The following is a 20,334-nucleotide window of genomic DNA, read 5'->3' as shown; positions in this document are numbered from 1 at the left end:
TGGAAGACAGGAGTACCTGGCATGCTCTGGTCCATGGGGTCACAAAGAGTCGGACACGACTAAACGACTAAACAACAACAACAGCAACAACCAAAGTACATACATTATCTCTGTTTTCAGGTCATAGATGACTTTTATAAAGAGAAGGGTTGGGTAATACAGTCCTGCTAATTTTTCTCAATTTCTCCGCTGCTATTGATATAATGAAGGGATGCGGGTGGCACTGTGGTCTAAACCACAGAGCCTAGGGCTCGCCGATCAGAAGGTCGGCAGTTCGAATCCCCGCGACGGGGTGAGCTCCTGTTGCTCAGTCCCATCTCCTGCCCACCTAGCAGTTTGAAAGCACGTCAATAGTGCAAGTAGATAAATAGATACCACTCCGGCGGGAAGGTAAACGGCATTTCCGTGCGCTGCTCTGGTTAGCCAGAAGCGGCTTAGTCATGTTGGCCACATGACCCGGAAGCCGTCTGCGGACAAACACCGGCTCCCTCAGCCAGTAAAGAAAGATGAGCACCACAATCCCAGAGTTGTCCGCGACTGGACTTAAGGGTCAGGGGTTCCTTTACCTTTATTAATATAATAGACCATGGGCTGACTTCTGGGCTGACTCTACAGGGTGGCTATCAATGTGTTCTGGTGGCTCTGTTCCCAACCTTCAATGTCCAGAGAGTAGCACTGGGAGAATGCTCTTCGGTCCCCTGGTATTTATGCTACAGAGTGCTGCAGGGATGATGGGAATTGTAGTCTAAAAAAAACAGCTATTGACTGATTAAAGTTAGAAAACTGTGTAGCTTGGCTTCATCCTGCCTCCAGAATGACTAGCAGCCAAGCAAGTGAATCGTTAGGGTGAAATCTCAAAGGGCACTAGAAGCAAATTCTAAACATAGCTTTTGAAAGAACTCAGAAGCACAGAGAGTTCATCTGCCCGCAGAAAGTTTTGGCTAATTTTATACTTCTTTAAAAAGTCCTTGGAGATTTTGCAACAGGGTGGACCCTTTGGTTTAGAAACCATTTAGAGGGAAATTGGGTGTACCTTTTGGTTTTGAAACCTTTTTAGGGGAAACTGGGTGGACCCATTGGTTTTGATATTATATAAAGGAAAATCGAACCCACACTTCTCTGCGTTGATCTCCTGGCTCCTGAACCTTTCAGAACAAGCCAGAGTCCTAAAAAGCAGGAAGTAATCTGCAGGACAAGCCTCATGCAAACCTAATCAATCTCAAAAATTAGTCCTGCTGGATTTACACCCAGGTAAGTATGTATTGGATTGAAACTTCAATTTTCTTCATGTGATTTTAGCTCTTTCGACACAGCAGGCTCTCACTGGATATATTCCTAAAGCTAGGGGCCAAATTATGTGCTGTGTGAAATGCATGTCTTCATGTATGCCCTTTATTTAAAAACAGAGACCTGTGGAGATAAAAAAAGGACTAAACTCTCCCCAACCCTGTGGCTTAGCTCTCCCAAAGGATGCTTTTCTCCTCAGCCAAGCTTTTATGGTGGAAGTGGGGTGAATGGGGAAAATGCTATGGGGAAGAAGCTATAGGATGCTTGTGGGTTTAATGTCTTTCGATGACCATCCTCTGTCATTCCCTTTAGTGTGTTCTGCTGACACCATGTCTAGCTCAGCCCTTGGCATTACACTGAAGTGTGAATTTCAAAGTCCCACACATTACCTTAATCAGCAGTGTTGCTGGTTATATTTTAAAGCAACAAATGTATTGGGTTTGGGATACCTGAAGGACCCACCTCCTCCCATATCAGCTGGCCTTGTGCCTAATATCTGGTGAGAGGGTTTACTCTGTGTCCTGACTATGGTGGAAGCATGGCTGGGATAATGGTAGGTTTGTCATATTTTAAAGAGCAAAAAAGAGGACGCTATGATGACTCTCCTTTAAATACCCCTACTATACGTAGGTTATAGAAGCTGTAATATATTGCTGAGCGGGGCAGGAGAAGAGAAGAGGAAAGCAAGTCTTCAACCATGTCTATGTCTCATCCAGATGTCTATGTCTCATCCCAAAAGTATAGCCACCCGGACAGAAATTTTACCCCTGGAAAAGAGGACGTGTCCTGGAAAAAGAGGACACGTGACAACCCTAAATAATGGTCAATACTGTGGTAACACCTGAGTCCTAGATGATATTGCCTTGTGGGGGTCTTTTATTGGTGTTTCCCACTGTAAAGGCTTTTCAATTCCACCCAGGTGTTGCTGTGCTCTGGTTTTAAGTTTTTGTGTTATCCATTTATTGTATTTTATTAACGGTGTGGTTTTATTGTGATATGATTACTGCATTGCTGTTGTTGTTATTTATTGACTTTCCTCTCTTCACCATAAGATCCCAGGTGGGTTAAAATAATATAAGGATAACTGCCTATCTGACACCTCCTGCCAAACCTCTCTGCTCCCTTTCAGCCCCTTTGTACACCTCACCCCTAACCCTCCAGACACCCATAGCTCTCTCAACAGCAGAGTCCCATCAGCTGGGTCAGTGATCAGCTTTTCTGTCTTTGTTATCTAGGCCAGACAGAATTTCCAGTCCGGTTACAAAACATGCAGCAGAGTTTTAGCTTCCTCCTCTCTCCTTGCACAAATAACCCTTCTGTGCTGTCATTTTTCTCCATGAGGCTGGAATAGGAGGCACAAGCAAAGATGGCGTTCAGTTGGTGGCTTCTTCCATTGATGTTACAAGCGCTACATGGGGTGACAGATGCCACGGTGAAACTCAACAATGGTGGGTTTGAAGACCTTGTCATTGCAATCAACCCTCAGATACCCGAAGACAACAAAATTGTCGACAACATAAAGGTGCGACTGCTAAACGTTTCTGAATGTGTTGAATGTGCAAGCATAGGTGGGGATATAAGTATATAGTAATAATAATAATAGGGACGCGGGTGGTGCTGTGGGTTAAACCACAGAGCCTAGGACTTGCCGATTAGAGGGTCTGTGGTTCAAATCCCCGTGACGGGGTGAGCTCCCGTTGCTCGGTCCCTGCTCCTGCCAACCTAGCAGTTCGATAGCACATCAAACCTGCAAGTAGATAAATAGGTACCGCTCTGGTGGGAAGGTAAACGGCGTTTCCGTGCGCTGCTCTGGTTCGCCAAAAGCGGCTTAGTCATGCTGGCCACATGACTAAGCTGCATGCCGGCTCCCTCGGCCAATAAAGCGAGATGAGCACCGCAACCCCAGAGTCTGCCACGACTAGACCTTTACCTTTAATTATTATTATTATTAATAATAATAATAATAATAATTTATTTATTTATACCCGCCCATCTGTCTGGGTTTCTGCAGCCACTCTGGGCGGCTTCCAACAAAACACTAAAATACAATAACCTATTAAACATTAAAAGCTTCCCTAAACAGGGCTGCCTTCAGATGTCTTCTAAAAGTTTGGTAGTTATTTTTCTCTTTGACATCTGGTGGGAGGGCGTTCCACAGGGCGGGTGCCACTACCTGTAACTTGGCTTCTCGCAGCGAGGGAACCGCCAGAAGACCCTCGGCGCTGGACCTCAGTGTCCAGGTAGAATGATGGGGGTGGAGACGCTCCTTCAGGTATACTATATATATGGGTGGGAACAGCAAGAAAATGTTGCAGTATACAATTAGCTGGTGTAAAGGAAGCCAGCATAAGTTAAGCCAATATAAAGTACATCCGATTCAAGCTCTGTTCAAGACTGGGGCTACTACTGGTTGAGCCAGCCTAAGCCTGGCAGAGGGAAGGCAAGCCTTTAAAATCGTTACACCACCCCTAAGTGCACATTCTACAAACCCAAATGCAGATACTAGTCACTGAACACACGGAGGTCTTTCTTTCCTTTCCTTGCTAGGGCATGGTTCAAGAAGCATCTGCTTACCTCTTCGGTGCAACACAAAAAAGATTTTACTTCAAGACTGTAAAAGTGATCATTCCCTCGACGTGGAAAACAAAAGCTGACTATCAAAGAGTAACTAGAGAGTCATACGATAAGGTAAATCTGGAAAGAATGCATTGAAATGTAGGCGTACTTAGGGTATTTTTTAAAAGATTGGGGCAACTCAACTTACTTCTGAGTAAACAGGCATAGATTTGGGCTGTGTACATTCGCAGGCCCTCCAAGCAGTGGCGTAGCGTGGGTGGTCAGCACCCGGGGCAAGGCAAGTAATTTGCGCCCCCTAACCCGTGGATTTGCGCCCCCTAACCCGTGGATTTGTGCCCCCTAACCCATGGATTTGCCCTAACCCCAGATGTTGCGCCCGGTGCGGCCGGCCCCCCCTGCACCCCCCACGCTACGCCACTGCCTCCAAGTGTCCCTTATATTAATAATAATAATAATGAGGATTTTTGCTGAGGCAAAAATCACGATAAAGCATTAATATCAAAGGTACTTTGCTGCTGCTTTTCTGGGTGATCTTTCAACCAAATTCTATTTTATTTCAGGCAGAAGTCATAGTGGCAGCTCCTTACCTGAAACATGGAGACGATCCCTACACCTTGCAATATGGCGGATGTGGGGAACCTGGGCGATACATTCATTTAACTCCTAACTTCCTGACAAATGACAAGTTGCTTGACGCTTATGGACCACGAGGTATTACTTACTACCTGTTCGTTCAGATTAGACTATTCGAGTTTCCCTAAAATAACAGAGTAAGGAAAGTCCTGAAGAACCCATACCACTTTAAACTTTATCACTCTAAAGGCAACCAAAACGTCATAAGGAACCGGCAATATCTCTGTGTCCAGTTCATCAGCACATTTTTCAACCCACAAAAATGTGCCTCTGTTTCCTTTCAGCAACGTTACTGTGGTGGCTTACACACCATAAAGTACATGACTTCCTACTGTTTTCAGGATTATTTAAGGGAGAAGTCATGTGCTTTACATTTAGGAGGTATATGTGGTCTGAATCAAGTACTTTCAGACTCTCTTGTGGGTTAATATCTGAAGCCATTAAGAATTGACTTAAAATGACCATAGCCAAGGAGTATCCTGTTCTGTGAGAGCTCAAGGCTCACAGGAGAAGCCCGGTAGTGTCTCATCAAGAGGCTAAGTCAATACTCCGTCAGAAATACAAGGGATCCACAGCCCTTCTGAGGAAGTGATGCATGATGATGCCTCTGGAAGCACTTAGACTGGGCCAGAGACTGAGACATCTTGACTGGGTGCATAGTGAGCCCCACCTTCCAAAAGAAGATGGCTGCCTTTAAAGGGCACTCACCTTATTGGGCAGTCCTTGTGGTTGGGGAGGCCGGAGTACTGTGGGAGATCCATCTTCTGAATCAAAGGAGGGCTGGCAGGATCCGGAAGAGGCTGTGGAAAGCTTAAGTCTTGTCCTCCTCATAGCTGTCAACCGTCCCTTATTTGGTGGGAAAGTCCCTTATCCCAGGGCCATGTCCCGCTGCTGTCCCTTATTGATGATGTCCCTTAAATTTCCCGGGTTTCAAAGGAAGCAGGTCCTCTCCCTCCCTCCCTGCTGGCCAGGAAGGAGGGAGGCTCCAACTGTGTTGCTTGGCTGTGTTGCTCACCCAATAAAGAGTCTAAGAACGACTGGGGGGTGGAGTTTGCATGCCTTGTGCCGATCAAATCGGCCGCGTTGCCTGGGGACTTACCTTTGCTCAGCGCTTCCCAGTGGAGAGGTGACGGTGGTTTCCCTTGCTGCCGGGTTTCTGTGCTGTGGGAACCACCGCTTGAGGCTTCGTTTGGCTGCTGGCTGGGCTTTCTACCTTTGGCTTGTAGGGGCTCAGAAGTTGAACATACCTGTGCTTGGAAAATCCCTTATTTTGGCTGCTGATCCCTTATTTTTGAGGCTGCTGGTCCCTTATTTTCAAATCTGTAACTTGACAACTATAGCCCTCCTCCGTTGCACCGTACACAGTCATAACAAGGAAAGCTAAATTGAATTTTTAATTGTTTGTTGAACGGTAGAAATAGCGGTGCATCTTCCACCATTTGCTAAGCAGCACTACCTCCCCCCCCCAAAAATACAGAAGAGCTCAGATTGAAAAGAAGGCTAATCCAATAATAATAGATACTTAACCATTGGTATGACTGCACAACATTTCAGATTTTATTTTAGGGGGGGGGTTTGTGGGATGGGTGTGTTATAATTGTCAAGGAGGGGTTTGCTTTCCTAAGTCCTCCATCCAAGCTAGTAATCAATCACACGCAGGCGCCGAATGGGTTGCCAGGCTTGATTGGCTTCTTCTCGAGCACCAGCTACAGAACATCAAACAGCAAGTCTAAAACACGGTGTGTTCTCTCCCCCTACCCCGCCCCACCGAAGGCTTATAGGGGCTGGGGGATGCTGGCAACCATCCAGCCCCATCACATGCTCCCACTTTGGGGACTAATTCTTACCACCTGCCTGAGGTACCCTGACATAAGGTAAAGGTAAAGGGACCCCTGACCATTAGGTCCAGTCGTGACCGACTCTGGGGTTGCGGCGCTCATCTCGCTTTATTGGCCGACGGAGCCGGCGTACAGCTTCCGGGTCATGTGGCCAGCATGACTAAGCCGCTTCTGGCGAACCAGAGCAGCGCACAGAAGCGCCGTTTACCTTCCCGCCGGAGCAGTGCCTATTTATCTACTTGCACTTTGACACTCTTTCGAACTGCTAGGTTGGCAGGAGCAGGGACCGAGCAACGGGAGCTCACCCTGTTGCGGGGATTCGAATCGCGGCCTTCTGGTTGGCAAGTCCTAGGCTCTGTGGTTTAGCCCACAGTGCCACCCGCGTCCCTGAGATACTTGCTCACTATTCATGGCAATGATTTCTATCTACCTGTATACTGTACTTTTTAAAAAAGGTATCTTAGGTTTTGTCCTTGATCTTCCACAGGCAGAGTCCTTGTCCATGAGTGGGCTCATCTCCGATGGGGTGTCTTTGATGAATATAACGACGATGCACCTTTCTACTCTCCTGGGGGAAACAGCATGCCTGAAGCAACGAGGTACCACCCCAAATCTCCAACAGATGCATCTCTTCTTTTATAAGTGATGTTTGCCTTGGGCTCGTTCGTTTGGTTGCGGTGTGAATCATTGTCTTGAGGATGAGCTTTGATGATATATGGAAGAGATTTCTCATTAGGGCAAAGTGGGGGTAATGTCCTGCCCTCGGGCAAGTGCCCACTTTTCCGCTGCCCAAGACCTTATTTTCGGCCAGCTTACTCAGTCTCTCTGGAGACTGTTCTCAGCCACAGTCCTGCACACAATTTAGCCCAGTAGTGCATTTCTTTTGGCATGGTGACGTTTCAGTGGGTTGTCCCTACTTCTGTTTGCTCCTCACCTGAGTCTAACCTGGCAATTTTGTTTCCAGTGGCCCACAATGCCAAACAAAAGACGCCATTTGCTGTGTGCTGAAGACAGGCCTGGATATCGGCATGGCTTGGAGGAGTTAGTTACTAGAAAGCTTTCCAGACCCTCCATCGCCCAGAACCCGGCAAGCCTTAAAAGTAGGAGAGCAAAGAGCTCAAAGACAGAGGGCACTTAGCAGCACCCGTAGAAGTGAGGAATGAGGAAGTGGGAGAGATGGGGTGTGTGTGTGGAGACTCACTCAGGACAACGCCATTATCCAAGAGGCTGGGTTCTATAGCCTCTCTCTGTTAATATTGAAATAAAAAGGGACTGTAAGAAACTTTTCCTTGTTTTTATACTTTCCTGGGCAACCAGCTGGGAGCTGCTAGGAGCATTCTGACATGAGCTAATGTACCAACTGAGCACACATAAAAATCAGATCTGAACCACATGTTTGCTGAATAAAGTACCTGTCTAGAAATCATCTATATAATTGATTCAAACTCTTTCATCTCCGCCCATCATGAAGAGTTCTACAATCTGATCTTCAGGCCGGGCTGGTGGGCACTGGAGTTTGTCTTAGCAGTCGTGGCATTACAGAAAACAAGATAGCATACAATCATACCAGCATGTGATTATTTATTGACTTTTAAACCGACCATGTCTGTTTCTGTTATATTGATTAGGTGCCCAGCTACTTTCAAGGGTAGCTACGTAGTCCTGCTCGCTGATGGAACTACTAGACCATGCAAAGTTGAACCAAAAACTCAGCTGTATGAATCTGGGTGCCAATTCATTCCAGAAAAAAATCAAAATACTCCAACATCTATAATGTATGTGCAAAGTATCCCATCGGTAAGTATGATAGGTCTTAGTTGGGATTTATTTTTCTCCAATGCCTCAAAAATGCAGGATTTTTGCTAAGTTAAATATAATATTTGGAGATTTTTAGCTTCAATTCTTGCAGGTAATTGTGTGTGTTTGTGTGTGTGTGTGTGTTTCACCAATAAGATTGTGTTAGGGCTGGGGAGAAAGTATTCCAACCAAAATTTAGTTATATTGACCTAGCAATTCAAGAAGAAACTCTTTCTTAAGGGCCTGCAGTTTTCCCGTCCTTCCCTCTTGAAACCTTCTCTCAATTTATAGAAGCTACATACAGCACAAGCTAAGGGACCCAGACTGACTGAGCAGCCACTAGGTCCAACAGTAGGGTTGCCATATGTTCGGACACAGCCGGCAATTGGCTGTCAGAAACTTTGCCAAAAAAAGTGCAAGCCGAATGAGGTAGTTGAGGCACATAGTCAGACTGAAGGAAGTGAGATGGGTTCTGTTGCTCTCTGCAACAGAACAACTAACATTTGGATAACTGTGTGGGGTTCTGCAAAATGTTTCTGGTTTGTGAGTAGAGTTGAGGTACCCTTCAATGTTCGCCCTCAGACCTTCCAACTGTCCCTATTTTCCAGGGACAGTCCAGGATTTACAGAAGCCATCCTGGTTTCTGATTTGACCCTGGAATGTCCTGCTTTTCCTTAGGACGTCCCTATTTCCACCAGGGAAATGTTGGAGGGTATGTTCCCTTCTTCGGCAGGAAACTGCTCAGAGTGAAAAGCTAGCTGGTGAGCAAGCGAAGGAATGAGGGAACAAACAAGCATATGTTCATCTGTTCTTTTTGTCTGAAAAAGAATGTCCACTTTAGTAGCACCTCTTCCCAAGGAATGGCTGCCATGAGGTAGATATTGCTTATAAGGTTGTGAACTTGATTTATTCTTCTTACCTTTTATTTAGGTTACTCAGTTCTGTGACAAAAGCAACCACAATACTAAAGCAACAAATATGCAGAATAAAATGTGCAACTACAGGAGCACCTGGGATGTAATTACGACTTCTCCTGACTTTGCCAAATCAACTCCACAAAGAGCTCCTCCGCCTAGCCCCACTATCACTTTGCTGCAAAAACAGGAGAGAGTTTTGTGCCTAGTACTTGATGTTTCTGGAAGTATGGGTTCGGTGAGTCTATGTTTTCGGCGCTCAGAAGAAGTATTTCGAGACAGTTCAAAAATGATGGAATTGATGTCAATAGTGACAACAAGTGTCAATACAGCATTGACATTTCTGTCATAAATGCCATGCTGTTTTATGTAATAATAATAATTTATTATTTATACCCTGCCCATCTGGCTGGGTTTCCCCAGCCACTCTGGGTGGCTTCCAATAGAATATTAAAATATTAAAATATTAAAATACAATAGTCTATTAAACATTAAAAGCTTCCCTAAACAGGGCTGCGTTCAGATGTCTTCTAAAGCTCTGGTAGTTGTTGTTCCCTTTGACATCTGGTGGAAGGGTGTTCCACAGGGCGGGTGCCACTACCAAGAAGGCCCTCTGCCTGGTTCCCTGTAACTTGGCTTCTCGCAGTGAGAAAACCGCCAGAAGGCCCTCAGCCTTATAGACAGGGAGCCTGTTTTTGGTTTTAGACTAGATTTGGTTAATTTGGATATATATGAAACTACAGTAATTAATTCATACAGGAGAAGAGTTCTAGGGCAAGGGTGGGCAACCTGGCTGAGGTAGAATGCAAGGTCTGCTCATCGTAAATCCCCAGTTGGTGCAGGGAACCTAGAGGAAGAGATGGAACATGGGAGGTGAAAACTGCAGGGGTGAAAGTGAATGGAAGGAGGCAAGGGAAATCCTGATCTGGCCAGATCAATCAGGTCTTTCAGGTTTCTCAATTGTGCAGGAAACATCAACAGCTGCACAAGGCTTCCCTAGTGAAGAAATACCCCACTACAGAAGTTTATGGTAGACACATGGTGGGGGTTGGAGGAAGTCATATAGCTCCTGGGATGGGTAGCTGTAAATGCATTTTCCTGCTGCCCTGGCTTTCCTGTATTCTGGTGACAGGTTTGTGCAGAGCTTGTCGGAGGCCTGGGGCAAGAGTCTTGTTAGACTAAAGTTATAAACTCAAACCCAAAACTACCAATCCCTGGCAGGGCCCCCCAGCTGGCTTAGCCCTCTGAGGCCCAGGGAAGTGTACCTGGCTGCCTCACACCCCCACTGCATGGGCCTGTCTGGTAATAGTCCTTGAAGTGGATTTAAGAGACATGGGACGTCCGTATTTTCATTGGAGAAATGTATGGAATCTTTTAATTGAAAGGCAGGCTTTACATCATCTAACTAACTAAACAACTGCTAAGCAAATTGGGGGGGGCACATTCTGGAATAGAGTTTATATTTCTATACTAGCATATAGAAATTTGAATATCAGACACAAAAACATTGTAGGATAATCATTCTCCAACAGCAGAATTTGTGGGACAAGCCCCATTGCAACGAATGGTGCTCTTGTAAACCTCCCATCCATTTCAATGGAGCCTGTGCAGGAAAACATCCAGATGGATTGTGCCCAAAATCGCAACAAGGATGAGGTTATTTGGAAACTCATGAACATTATGCATTTGCCTACATCCACATAAGTTTATCAAGCCTTCTTTTTTAAAGTATAATTGACAGCTGCATTTTCAGTCATCTTTATTTGCTTCCCAGAATCCACTGGCAGTTCTGTGAATGCTGGTTTTTTTTATTAATATTATTGTTATTCCTATGCAGAGCGATCGCATTGGTCGGCTGAAGCAAGCTGCGGAAATATTCGTCCTGCAGATTATTGAAGCGGGATCCTGGGTTGGAGTAGTCACATTCAATAGCGCGGCAACAGTCCAGACTCAACTGAGGCAGATCAGCAGCGACAGTGTGCGCAAAACTCTTGCAGGGTTTCTTCCTACTTCAGCTGGTGGAGGAACTAACATATGTTCTGGAGTGCGGTCAGCATTTCAGGTGAAAAAGAATAAAATTCCAGATCCTTTTATTCCTATTCTTCTTTGTAGGGTAGCCAGATGCAAAAGTTTAAAGGGCTGCTGTGTATCTAAGGGTTGTGTACAAGAGGGTATTTCAGCAGGTATGCTCTCTCATATAAGCCAAGAAACTGAAACTCAGTGCAGAGAAGATAGAGATGCTATTTGCAGGTGGATCCACTGCCTGGGTAAGTTCTGGATAAGTTCTGCCGGGGTAAGTTCAACCAGTTCTGGAGGGAGTCCCAATCCTCTGAAAGATCAGGTTCCTAGCTTGAGTGTACTTCTGTATCCATTGAAGTGACTGGAGGCAAAAGTGGCTTCCACCAGGTGTGGCTTCTGCCATCTATGAACTGGAAGCCTCTCAGTTTGATTGTTTATTATTGTCCTTCTATCCCACCTTTCCTCTGAGGAGGTCAAGGTGGTCTCTCAGGCTGAGAGACTGTTTGCCCTAGGTCGCCCAGTGAGCTTCATGGCTGAGTGGGGTTTCAAACCATAGTCTTGGCCAACGTTTCCATGGTTTCAAACCATGGTCCTAGTCCATGGTTTTAACCGCTATAACCACAGCTTTCTCGTGTGAAATAGCAAATGCTAATACTTCCTTATTAACAACCATGGAAGATATGGCACCCATCTCACCAAACTCTGCTTTTGTTACAGGTAGGGAATTAGTTCACACAGAACAGCAGCAACACACCACAGTTAGCGGAGCTTTGTAGCATTTTCTCGTTCATTTTAAGCACAAATGGTGCCCGGTGGCTTCCACATTCCTAGTTGCTGCTAAGATTCTAAATGCTCTGCTCCATACAGGTGTTTTTAAAGAAGTACCCAAATACCAGAGGCTGTGAAATTGTGCTCTTGACAGATGGAGAAGATAACCAAGTAAATTCCTGCTTTACCGAAGTTCGAAATAGTGGGTCTATAATCCACACCATTGCTTTGGGACCAAGCGCTGCAAAAGAACTTGAAATGCTGGCAGACATGACGGGTAAGGGAGCAGAATGCCACACCCTCAGTCCACTTGGTGCCAACTGGGGTTTCTCTAAGAGTGAGTTTACTAGTGGGCCCAGCCCCCTGCCATGCTACGTTCATCCGCACCATGTTCCTCCTACTTGCCCACAGAAACTTCACTGCTTTTCAGTGCTCTAGACACCTACTTTATATTTACTGACGCACAGATGTATTTTGCACACAGATGTATAAAAGACTACACTACAACAATGTATTGCCTTTTATTCCATCTAACCAAGTATCCTAACTGTTCCTTCAATCGCATTCCAGGAGGTCTGAAATTTGCTGCCACTGACAGCTTGAATTCCAACGGTCTCATTGATGCTTTCAGCGGAATTTCTTCAGGAAGTGGAGATCTCAGTCAACAATCTATTCAGGTATGCATTGCAAAGATTAGAGTGAAATAAGCAGTTCTGCTACGACTATTAGGCACTGTAAAAAAAAATGTTTAAAGCACAAAATAAAATTAATTCTATAGTCCATATTTTACTAGTATTGTGCAGCAGGAGAACCAGGCAGAATTCACAGATCTTACACAGGTGGATTTTGGCAGCGCTGAAACAACATTTCAATTTTTACTGGTCCTAATTCAGTTGAATGTGTGGTCATATAAGCACCATGGTCCCATTCCAGATTGTGTCTCATTGACTACTCTTTGCCAAAATGTGGTGTCAGATCTGTTGCTTCACCTAGAGTTGCCCCCCAAATTTCCCATTGTATCGGCTGCAAATTTACTTCTCTTTGCCTGTGGAATTAGAGTTGTGTGTCTCGCAGAGTCAACCTCTGAGATCATTGATTTACATTTGATCAGAGACTGTCCCTGTTTTTGAGCTTCATTTAGAAGTCAAACATGCCGTCAGAAAAATCTCCTTAAACTGCATGTTTTTGACACTTGGCGTTTGTAGCAAACCTTTTGGGTTAAAACTTACAAGGTGGCTAGCACCCAGCAAAAGGCCACATGCAACCACAATAAATATATTTGGTGCAGGAAAATAAATTACGGCATCTGCAGGGAATGGATTAAGCATCCAGCATCTTATATCTGGGAAGGGCTATTGAGCTGGAGTTGCTACATCATTTGTTTTCCTCCATGTCTTTAACCATGGAGATATTGTAGGATACCAATTTTATCCCCGTTGCAGATCTATTCAGGTTATAAAACTTTTCAAATATATCAGCGTACTTATGTCCTCTCCCCACCCCCAACAGCTTGAAAGTAAAGCGCAGCAAGTAGCTGCCAAGAAATGGATGTATGGTACAGTATCCATTGATAAAACGGTGGGAAAAGACACTTTCTTTGTCATTACGTGGAGCACAAGCACAACTCCACCAGAGATGTTACTGACAGATCCCAAGGGGAAAAAGTATGGTACAAAGGACTTCATAATTGATAAAACCAACCTACGGACAGCCCGGCTCCAGATTAGTGGAATCGCAGAGGTAAAATATCCACTCTCTATGCAGATAACTCTTCTGTTACTTGTGTGCCCTTTCCTTTGGAAAATAAGAATACATTATGCAAGTGGGGAAGAGCCATTTACTTCTAGAAGTCTTCAGTGTAAGATTTTGCAATGATATTAACAGTGCTTTTTTTCCCCTAGAAGAGAAGGTGCCAGTACTCTCAGCCTAGAAATGGCTGGAGGAAGGACAACCAAGCGGGCATAAGGGGCGGGGGAGACGCTCTGCGCATGCTCAGGGAAGGCGGCAGCAGGCCTCTAGGATCCTGGCACAGTCTCATGCCTCATTCCCCAAGCCCAGAAAGCGCTTGTCTGGCTCTGGGACGGAGGCAGGAGATACCACCCCCTGGGGGCCCCCGGAACCTCCGATGCAAATGGGGAGCATTGAATAAAAATAAGGGGGTGGTGGAAGCATAAGTAAAGAAGACAAGAAAAAGTTGAAAAGCCATTCATACATGTTTCCTTTCCCAGGAGAGCACTGAGTAATTTTTGTTTTCCCTGAAAAGGGTGCAGTAGGCCAAATAAGTCTGGGAACCTCTGGTCTGGAAGGTGCCATGAGACGTTCTTTTCATTTCCTGGCTCATCAAATGCCTAGCATGACGCTGCTGCCAGTATCTGCTCTTGGTATATTTTCAATAAAAAAAGACACCCCATCTTATCAAAGCATAATAATAACCGAAGGAAATAGGAACTGTATTTATAAACAGTTAGATATGGGATATTTAATATCCTTCTATTTATCATCACTTGATTTCCAGGCAGGAGACTGGATGTATTCCCTGCAGAATCAAAATACAGCTCAAACCATGACAATAACAGTCACGAGCCGAGCAAGATCAGCAACTGTGCCTCCAGTTCATGTGACGCCTCTTATAAAAAGAACGCATAAGTTTCCTGATCCGTTGGTTATTCATGCAGAAGTCAGCCAAGGGTTCTTACCTGTGACTGGTGCAAAAGTCATAGCCACAATTGAAGCAGACAATGGAGCAGCTGTGGATCTAGAGCTTTTGGACAATGGCGCAGGTAAGCTTGTTTTGAAGTGTTTGCGGCACTATGCATTTCCCACAGAATCAGAACGTTAACTCGTTTAGTCTAGCATTATCTAATGCGACGTGGTGGCTTGTCAAGATGCCTGGCGATTGTATTTTCAAAACCAGCCATTTTTTTAATTTTTAAAAATAATTTGTTTGCTTATTTACGACATTTGCAAACCACTAAAAAGTCCCAGTTCAGACTACGCACATAGTTGAAATAAAATTAAATGCAATAAAATAGTATAGTATAATACAACATTCAACGTAATATCAAATATGAAATAATCGGCTTCTAAAACGTAGACTCATAAACAGGCATAAAACGCAAAACTGACTGGCAAACAGTTATGTCCTCCCCAAAGCCTGAGATCCCTTTTAGCTTGCGTTGCCAGAGATATAAACTGCCTGCAGAACATATGCTCTATCCCTGAGATGAGACCAATAGGGAAGACTCCATTCTGGGTCTTTGCAAAACCCTTCTAGGTGCTAACACCTTCACTCTTTCTGTCTTTCAACCTGTGAGAGATAGCAAGGAGATGCCATGCTTTCCCATACCCTCCAACATTTCTCCGATGAAAACAGGGACGTCCCATTCCATAATGATAATTTTGCTATTTATACCCCACACATCTAACTGGGTTGCCCCAGCCACTCTGGGCAGCTTCCAACATATCTAAAAGTATAATAAAACATTAAACACTTAAAAGCAACAACACAACCCTATACAGGATTGCATTCAGATGGCTTGGGGGTCGGTGAACTCCATACCCTCCAACATTTCTCCAGTGAAAATAGGGACATCCTTAGGAAAAGCGGGACATTCCGGAATCAAATCAGGGACGTCCCTGGAAAATAGGGAGAGTTGGTGGGTCTGTTTTCCAGGTGTGCTTCTTGATATGTTGTTGTTGTTGTTTAGTCGTTTAGTCGTGTCCGACTCTTTGTAACCCCATGGACCAGAGCACGCCAGGCACTCCTGTCTTCCACTGCCTCCCGCTGTTTGGTCAAACTCAAGTTGGTAGCTTCAAAAACACTATCCAACCATCTTGTCCTCTGCAGTCCCTTCTCCTTGTGTCCTCCATCTTTCCCAACATCAGGGTCTTTTCCAGGGAGTCTTTTCTCATGAGGTGGCCAAAGTACTGGAGCCTCAGCTTCACGATCTGTCCTTCCAGTGAGCACTCAGGGCTAATTTCCTTAAGAATGGATGGGTTTGATCTTCTTGCAGTCCATGGGACTCTCAAGAGTCTCCTCCAGCACCATAATTCAAAAGCATCAATTCGTCGGTGATCAGCCTTCTTTATGGTCCAGCTTCTTGATATACAAGGAGCTAATGGCCCCATCTGGATGCTTTAAGCCTCTATGTGATTAGAATCACATGAAGAATGGAGGAAACAGCTGCCCACATTGTCATCCTCCATCAGTTGGTAATGAACGTCTGCTGTGAGAAGCCTGCTCTACTCCCTACATATTTCGAAACCCTAAATTGTGCAGGGAGCCTGCTGAAGTGGAAACGATTTCCCATTTCAGAAGTTATCCCCCTCATCAGTGCCATCTTCCTAGGAAAAGAGGTGCTGGAACTTCCCTTGTTCTCTTTTAATGGCAATGGCTTCCACCTGAGAGGGGCTAGAACCAAGTTCCCCTGAGTTATGGCTGGGCGGGAGGGAGCCCTGCCCCTCATCACTTGAAGGATGCCAGAATAGGCCTACTCCCAAAGACAAATGAAGCATCTGGCTCAGGTGCGGATGACCTTTGCCTCACCTGATTTTGCTGAACTAGAAACTGCCATGTAAGAAGGGGCTCAGATGATGTTCTTACAGTCCAGGCAAGTTCATGAGGGGAAAGGCAGTCGTGGCTATATTTAGCAATGGCAGCCCACCAAGAGCTTGATAAATTTAATTTTGCTAACTGCCCGGGACTGCAGAAAATGGAGCTTGTCAAGCATGCAGAAGGCCACAATGTATGCTGGTTTGCTGTCTTCAGGTTGGCGAGTTACAAGTTGTGTTGGCCTGCGTTGAACAGGGATTAACATACTTCTGACTCTATATCACTACATATTCAGATTTAGGCACTCTACTGTTTTCATTAGAACAGGAGCAGATACAATGGTACCTTGGGTTATGTACTTAATTCGTTCCGGAGGTCCATTCTTAACCTGAAACTGTTCTTAACCTGAAGCACCACTTTAGCTAATGGGCCTCCCGCTGCCGCTGGGCCACCGTAGCACTGTTTCTGTTCTCATCCTGAAGCAAAGTTCTTAACCCGAGGTAATATTTCTGGGTTAGCGGAGTCTGTAACCTGAAGCGTATGTAACTTGAAGCGTATGTAACCTGAGGCACCACTGTACTGTGAAACAAACATTTCCTACATAGGTTATGTAGGGTTTCTTTTTCTTTTTTTAATAGCAGTGAGGTGTTGGGTTTGGATGTTTAATTTTAATATTGATGTACCTAGGTGCCGACATTATAAAGGATGACGGAATCTACTCAAGATATTTCACATCGTTCAAAGTAAATGGTCGACACAACCTAAAAGTGCGGGTCCAGGGGCAAGGCAAGACTGGCAGAAGGATCCGTAGGCAAAGTCAAGCTTTCTTTGCACCAGGGTTTGTAAATAATGGTAAGGATTTGTTATGAAATAGCAATACTGGTGGTATGCTAGCTCTGCGATTCTCAAAGTGTGAATGACACTGGGCATCTCCAGAAGGAAACAAACTTCTTTCTGCCATTTCCCTCCCCATCGTTGTCTTTATGTAGATCTGGACACTTGAGTACATATCTCTGACACGTTCACACATATATGTACGCACATCCTTCTTTCCTGCAATATTCAAATCTGCCATGTGCTTCTCAACTCAGTGGGTTAGAGAGAGAGAACAGATCTACAGCAGATTTGTTGTTGTTGTTGTTATTTCACCTTCCAGTTACGCCCCAAGGCAATGTAGAAAAGAAAATGCAAACGGTTACAAAACAGCACAAAAAAATAACGGAAGATTCGTTTAAAATGGATACCTACAGTAGAGAACTCTTCATCCAGCTGGGATAGCTTGTCAGAATAAAAAAATGTGTTTCGGAAAGTGTGGGCGGGATGTCAAATCTCAACAGGATGTTGTTCCATAGAACAGGGGCAGCCACCCCGAAAGCTCTGCTTTAAGAAAATAATTATGATTTTCTGTATATTCTGTCTTTGTTTTGGGTTTGCACAAAAGGAAATAAACGGGACTTTCAAAATAATGGGGAAGTTTGGAGGTTTGTAGTCTCACCATATAATTTATCATCCTTCCTTCTTTCCTTCCTCCCTCCCTTCCTAGGTGTAATAAATATGAATCCCCCAAAACCGGAAGTTCGTGATGATGACATCGAAGTTGACGTAGGAAATTTCAGTAGAGTGGCATCAGGTGGCTCTTTTGTAATGTCAGGAGTTCCGCCTGGTGGTAGTAAAAAAGATGTTTTCCCACCCTGTAGAATCACTGACCTTGAGATAAAACCACTTGGTGATTATCAGTTCCTTTTGTCCTGGACAGCTCCTGGGAATGACTATGATGAAGGAAAAGGTAAGTGCAAAATTCTGCTGTAATCAGTCAGTCAATCAATCAATCAATCAATCAATCAGTAAGACTGTAGAGTGTGTGTGTGTGTGTGTGTGTGTGTGTGTGCATAAAAAGGTGTGTGGGGAGCCAACCACCACTTTTATTTGCAGCAGCCTTAACTCCCTGTAATATTATATTACAGTAGCATTATGTTATTGCTCTGGGAAGAGGGATTTCATCCCATCTGGTCCACCGTTGCTGAGGGCAGAGGGCTACCTGTGGATAGGAAGTTTGAAATGCATTGAAAAGGATTTCTGTCGCTGTTATCCTTGATGCACGACTGAAGACGCACATCTTAATGCATGCCCTGTTGGCTGTTCTTTATTTTGCAGCTGAAAGGTACGAAATAAAAATGAGTGAAGATCCCTCGGCGTTGATAGATGCAGCTTTTCAAACAGCCACTTCTGTGAATACCGCTGGTCTGAAAATGGAAGTCGCTGGGGTCAAGCAATCCTTCCAGTATAACGCAGAAAACTTAAAAAAATCGAATGGCACCTCCATCTACTTTGCCATTCGTGCCATTGATGGTAGCAACAATGTCGGAGAAGCATCTAATATAGCCAGAGCAGTCGTGCTTGTTCCCATATTGCCAACCACCCCAGATGATACTTTTTGTCTGTAGTTTGTGTTTTGCATAAACAAAAAACCAAAAGTCTTGATACTGGAATGCAATAATACAGCTAGGATTCTGTTTCTGTTTTGAATTTTAATTGGCTCATTGTTTGTATGCTTTTTTTTGTAATTTTCATGTCTACAGCTAAGCAGCTTCCATAATAGAAATGGCTTAAATACATTGTACTCAAATATTTCATGGCAGAATTGTTGCGATTAAAATGCATCATTATCTTTAAATGTGAATTTAGTAAGTTGGCAACCCTAATAAGCAAGTGCACTAGGGCAAACCTGTGTGTTTGGCAACCTGGTAAGTTAATGTTTGTTAGAGACACTTATGCTTGTGAGATATTCACATGTAACACTTTTAACAGCCTGTACTAAACCTCTTTAGCCTTTTATTCTTTCAAGTTAAGAAAACTCTTTTTAACGCAGTTGGCTTGTGAAATCTGGTGAGCAGAAAGCTTCAGCTTTGCTAAGAAATAGTTCTAGTGACAGCATAGCAATGGAACAGTTACACAGTTATGTGCTAAGGTGGTTTTTGCTTACAGGAAGGCAGGAGAAAAGGACTGAGATATAACTGTCAAGCTAGCAATCTGGAGTTTTCCTGCTTTAATATGCAGAAACTGTGGGTCTTTGAAATGTGGGGTGCTCCCATGCATGTGGAGAGAAAAATATTACAATTCAAAAGTCTGGATCATGGCAGAGAAGAGTGCTGTGTTCACAAGACAAGACAGATTCTATGGGAGAGAACTTTTGTTTTCCATAATAAAAGGTAAAGGTACCCCTGCCCGTACGGGCCAGTCATGTCCGACTCTAGGGTTGTGCGCCCATCTGACTTAAGAGGCTAGGGGCCAGCGCTGTCCGGAGACACTTCCGGGTCACGTGGCCAGCGTGACAAAGCTGCATCTGGCGAGCCAGCACAGCGCATGGAAACGCAGTTTACCTTCCCACCAGTAAGCGATCCCTATTTATCTACTTGCACCCGGGGGTGCTTTCAAACTGCTAGGTTGGCAGGCGCTGGGACCGAAAGACGGGAGTGCACCCCGCCGCGGGGATTCGAACCGCCGACCTTTCGATCGGCAAGTCCTAGGCACTGAGGCTTTTACCCACAGCGCCACCCGCGTCCCTCCATAAAATGTGGCAATAATATGTTCTCCATAATATGTGGCAATAAAATCAGCGCACTCTCAATGGCAATTAGGAGAAGAACCAATTCACAAAAAAGGGTTGCAGATTCACATAATATTGCACAGCAGGGATTTTCAAGGGCGAGACATGACCACAGTGCTTCCATCTCTCACTTTATTTTTCCCTTTTTGTACAGAGCTCTCTGGCCAGGATCCTCTGCTTTTGTGTGTGTTTCTCTCCTTGGTGGGAGTGCACTAGGCTTAGGGAACTAGTAGGATTATGCCTTCACTTTCGATTCGCCCTTTCCAGTGTTTCTCTTCACAAGGGAGAGAAGACATCCTAACCTGTGTAACATTTTGTTATGCAATAAAGCTTCGAACTTTC

At 44.7% G+C, this 20,334-nt stretch overlaps 1 protein-coding gene across 1 annotated transcript; it reads left to right on the top strand.

Moving 5' to 3' along the window:
- Positions 1-1,110: 1,110 nt before the first annotated feature.
- LOC310765529 (calcium-activated chloride channel regulator 1-like) lies at positions 1,111-20,334 on the top strand. Its single transcript, XM_083620612.1, has 15 exons — positions 1,111-1,251; positions 2,629-2,809; positions 3,835-3,975; positions 4,425-4,575; positions 6,823-6,934; positions 7,964-8,132; positions 9,063-9,284; positions 10,884-11,108; positions 11,933-12,110; positions 12,404-12,510; positions 13,343-13,573; positions 14,349-14,613; positions 17,073-17,237; positions 17,929-18,171; positions 18,540-20,334. Exons 2-15 carry the CDS (start codon positions 2,654-2,656, stop codon positions 18,827-18,829), a joined length of 2,655 nt encoding a protein of 884 aa, XP_083476738.1. The 5' UTR covers positions 1,111-1,251; positions 2,629-2,653; the 3' UTR covers positions 18,830-20,334.

The sequence above is a fragment of the Podarcis filfolensis genome, assembly GCF_964270895.1.
Source record: "Podarcis filfolensis genome assembly, chromosome: 6".
NCBI classification, from domain to species: domain Eukaryota; kingdom Metazoa; phylum Chordata; class Lepidosauria; order Squamata; family Lacertidae; genus Podarcis; species Podarcis filfolensis.
This window is presented reverse-complemented; position numbering and strand designations above follow the sequence as displayed.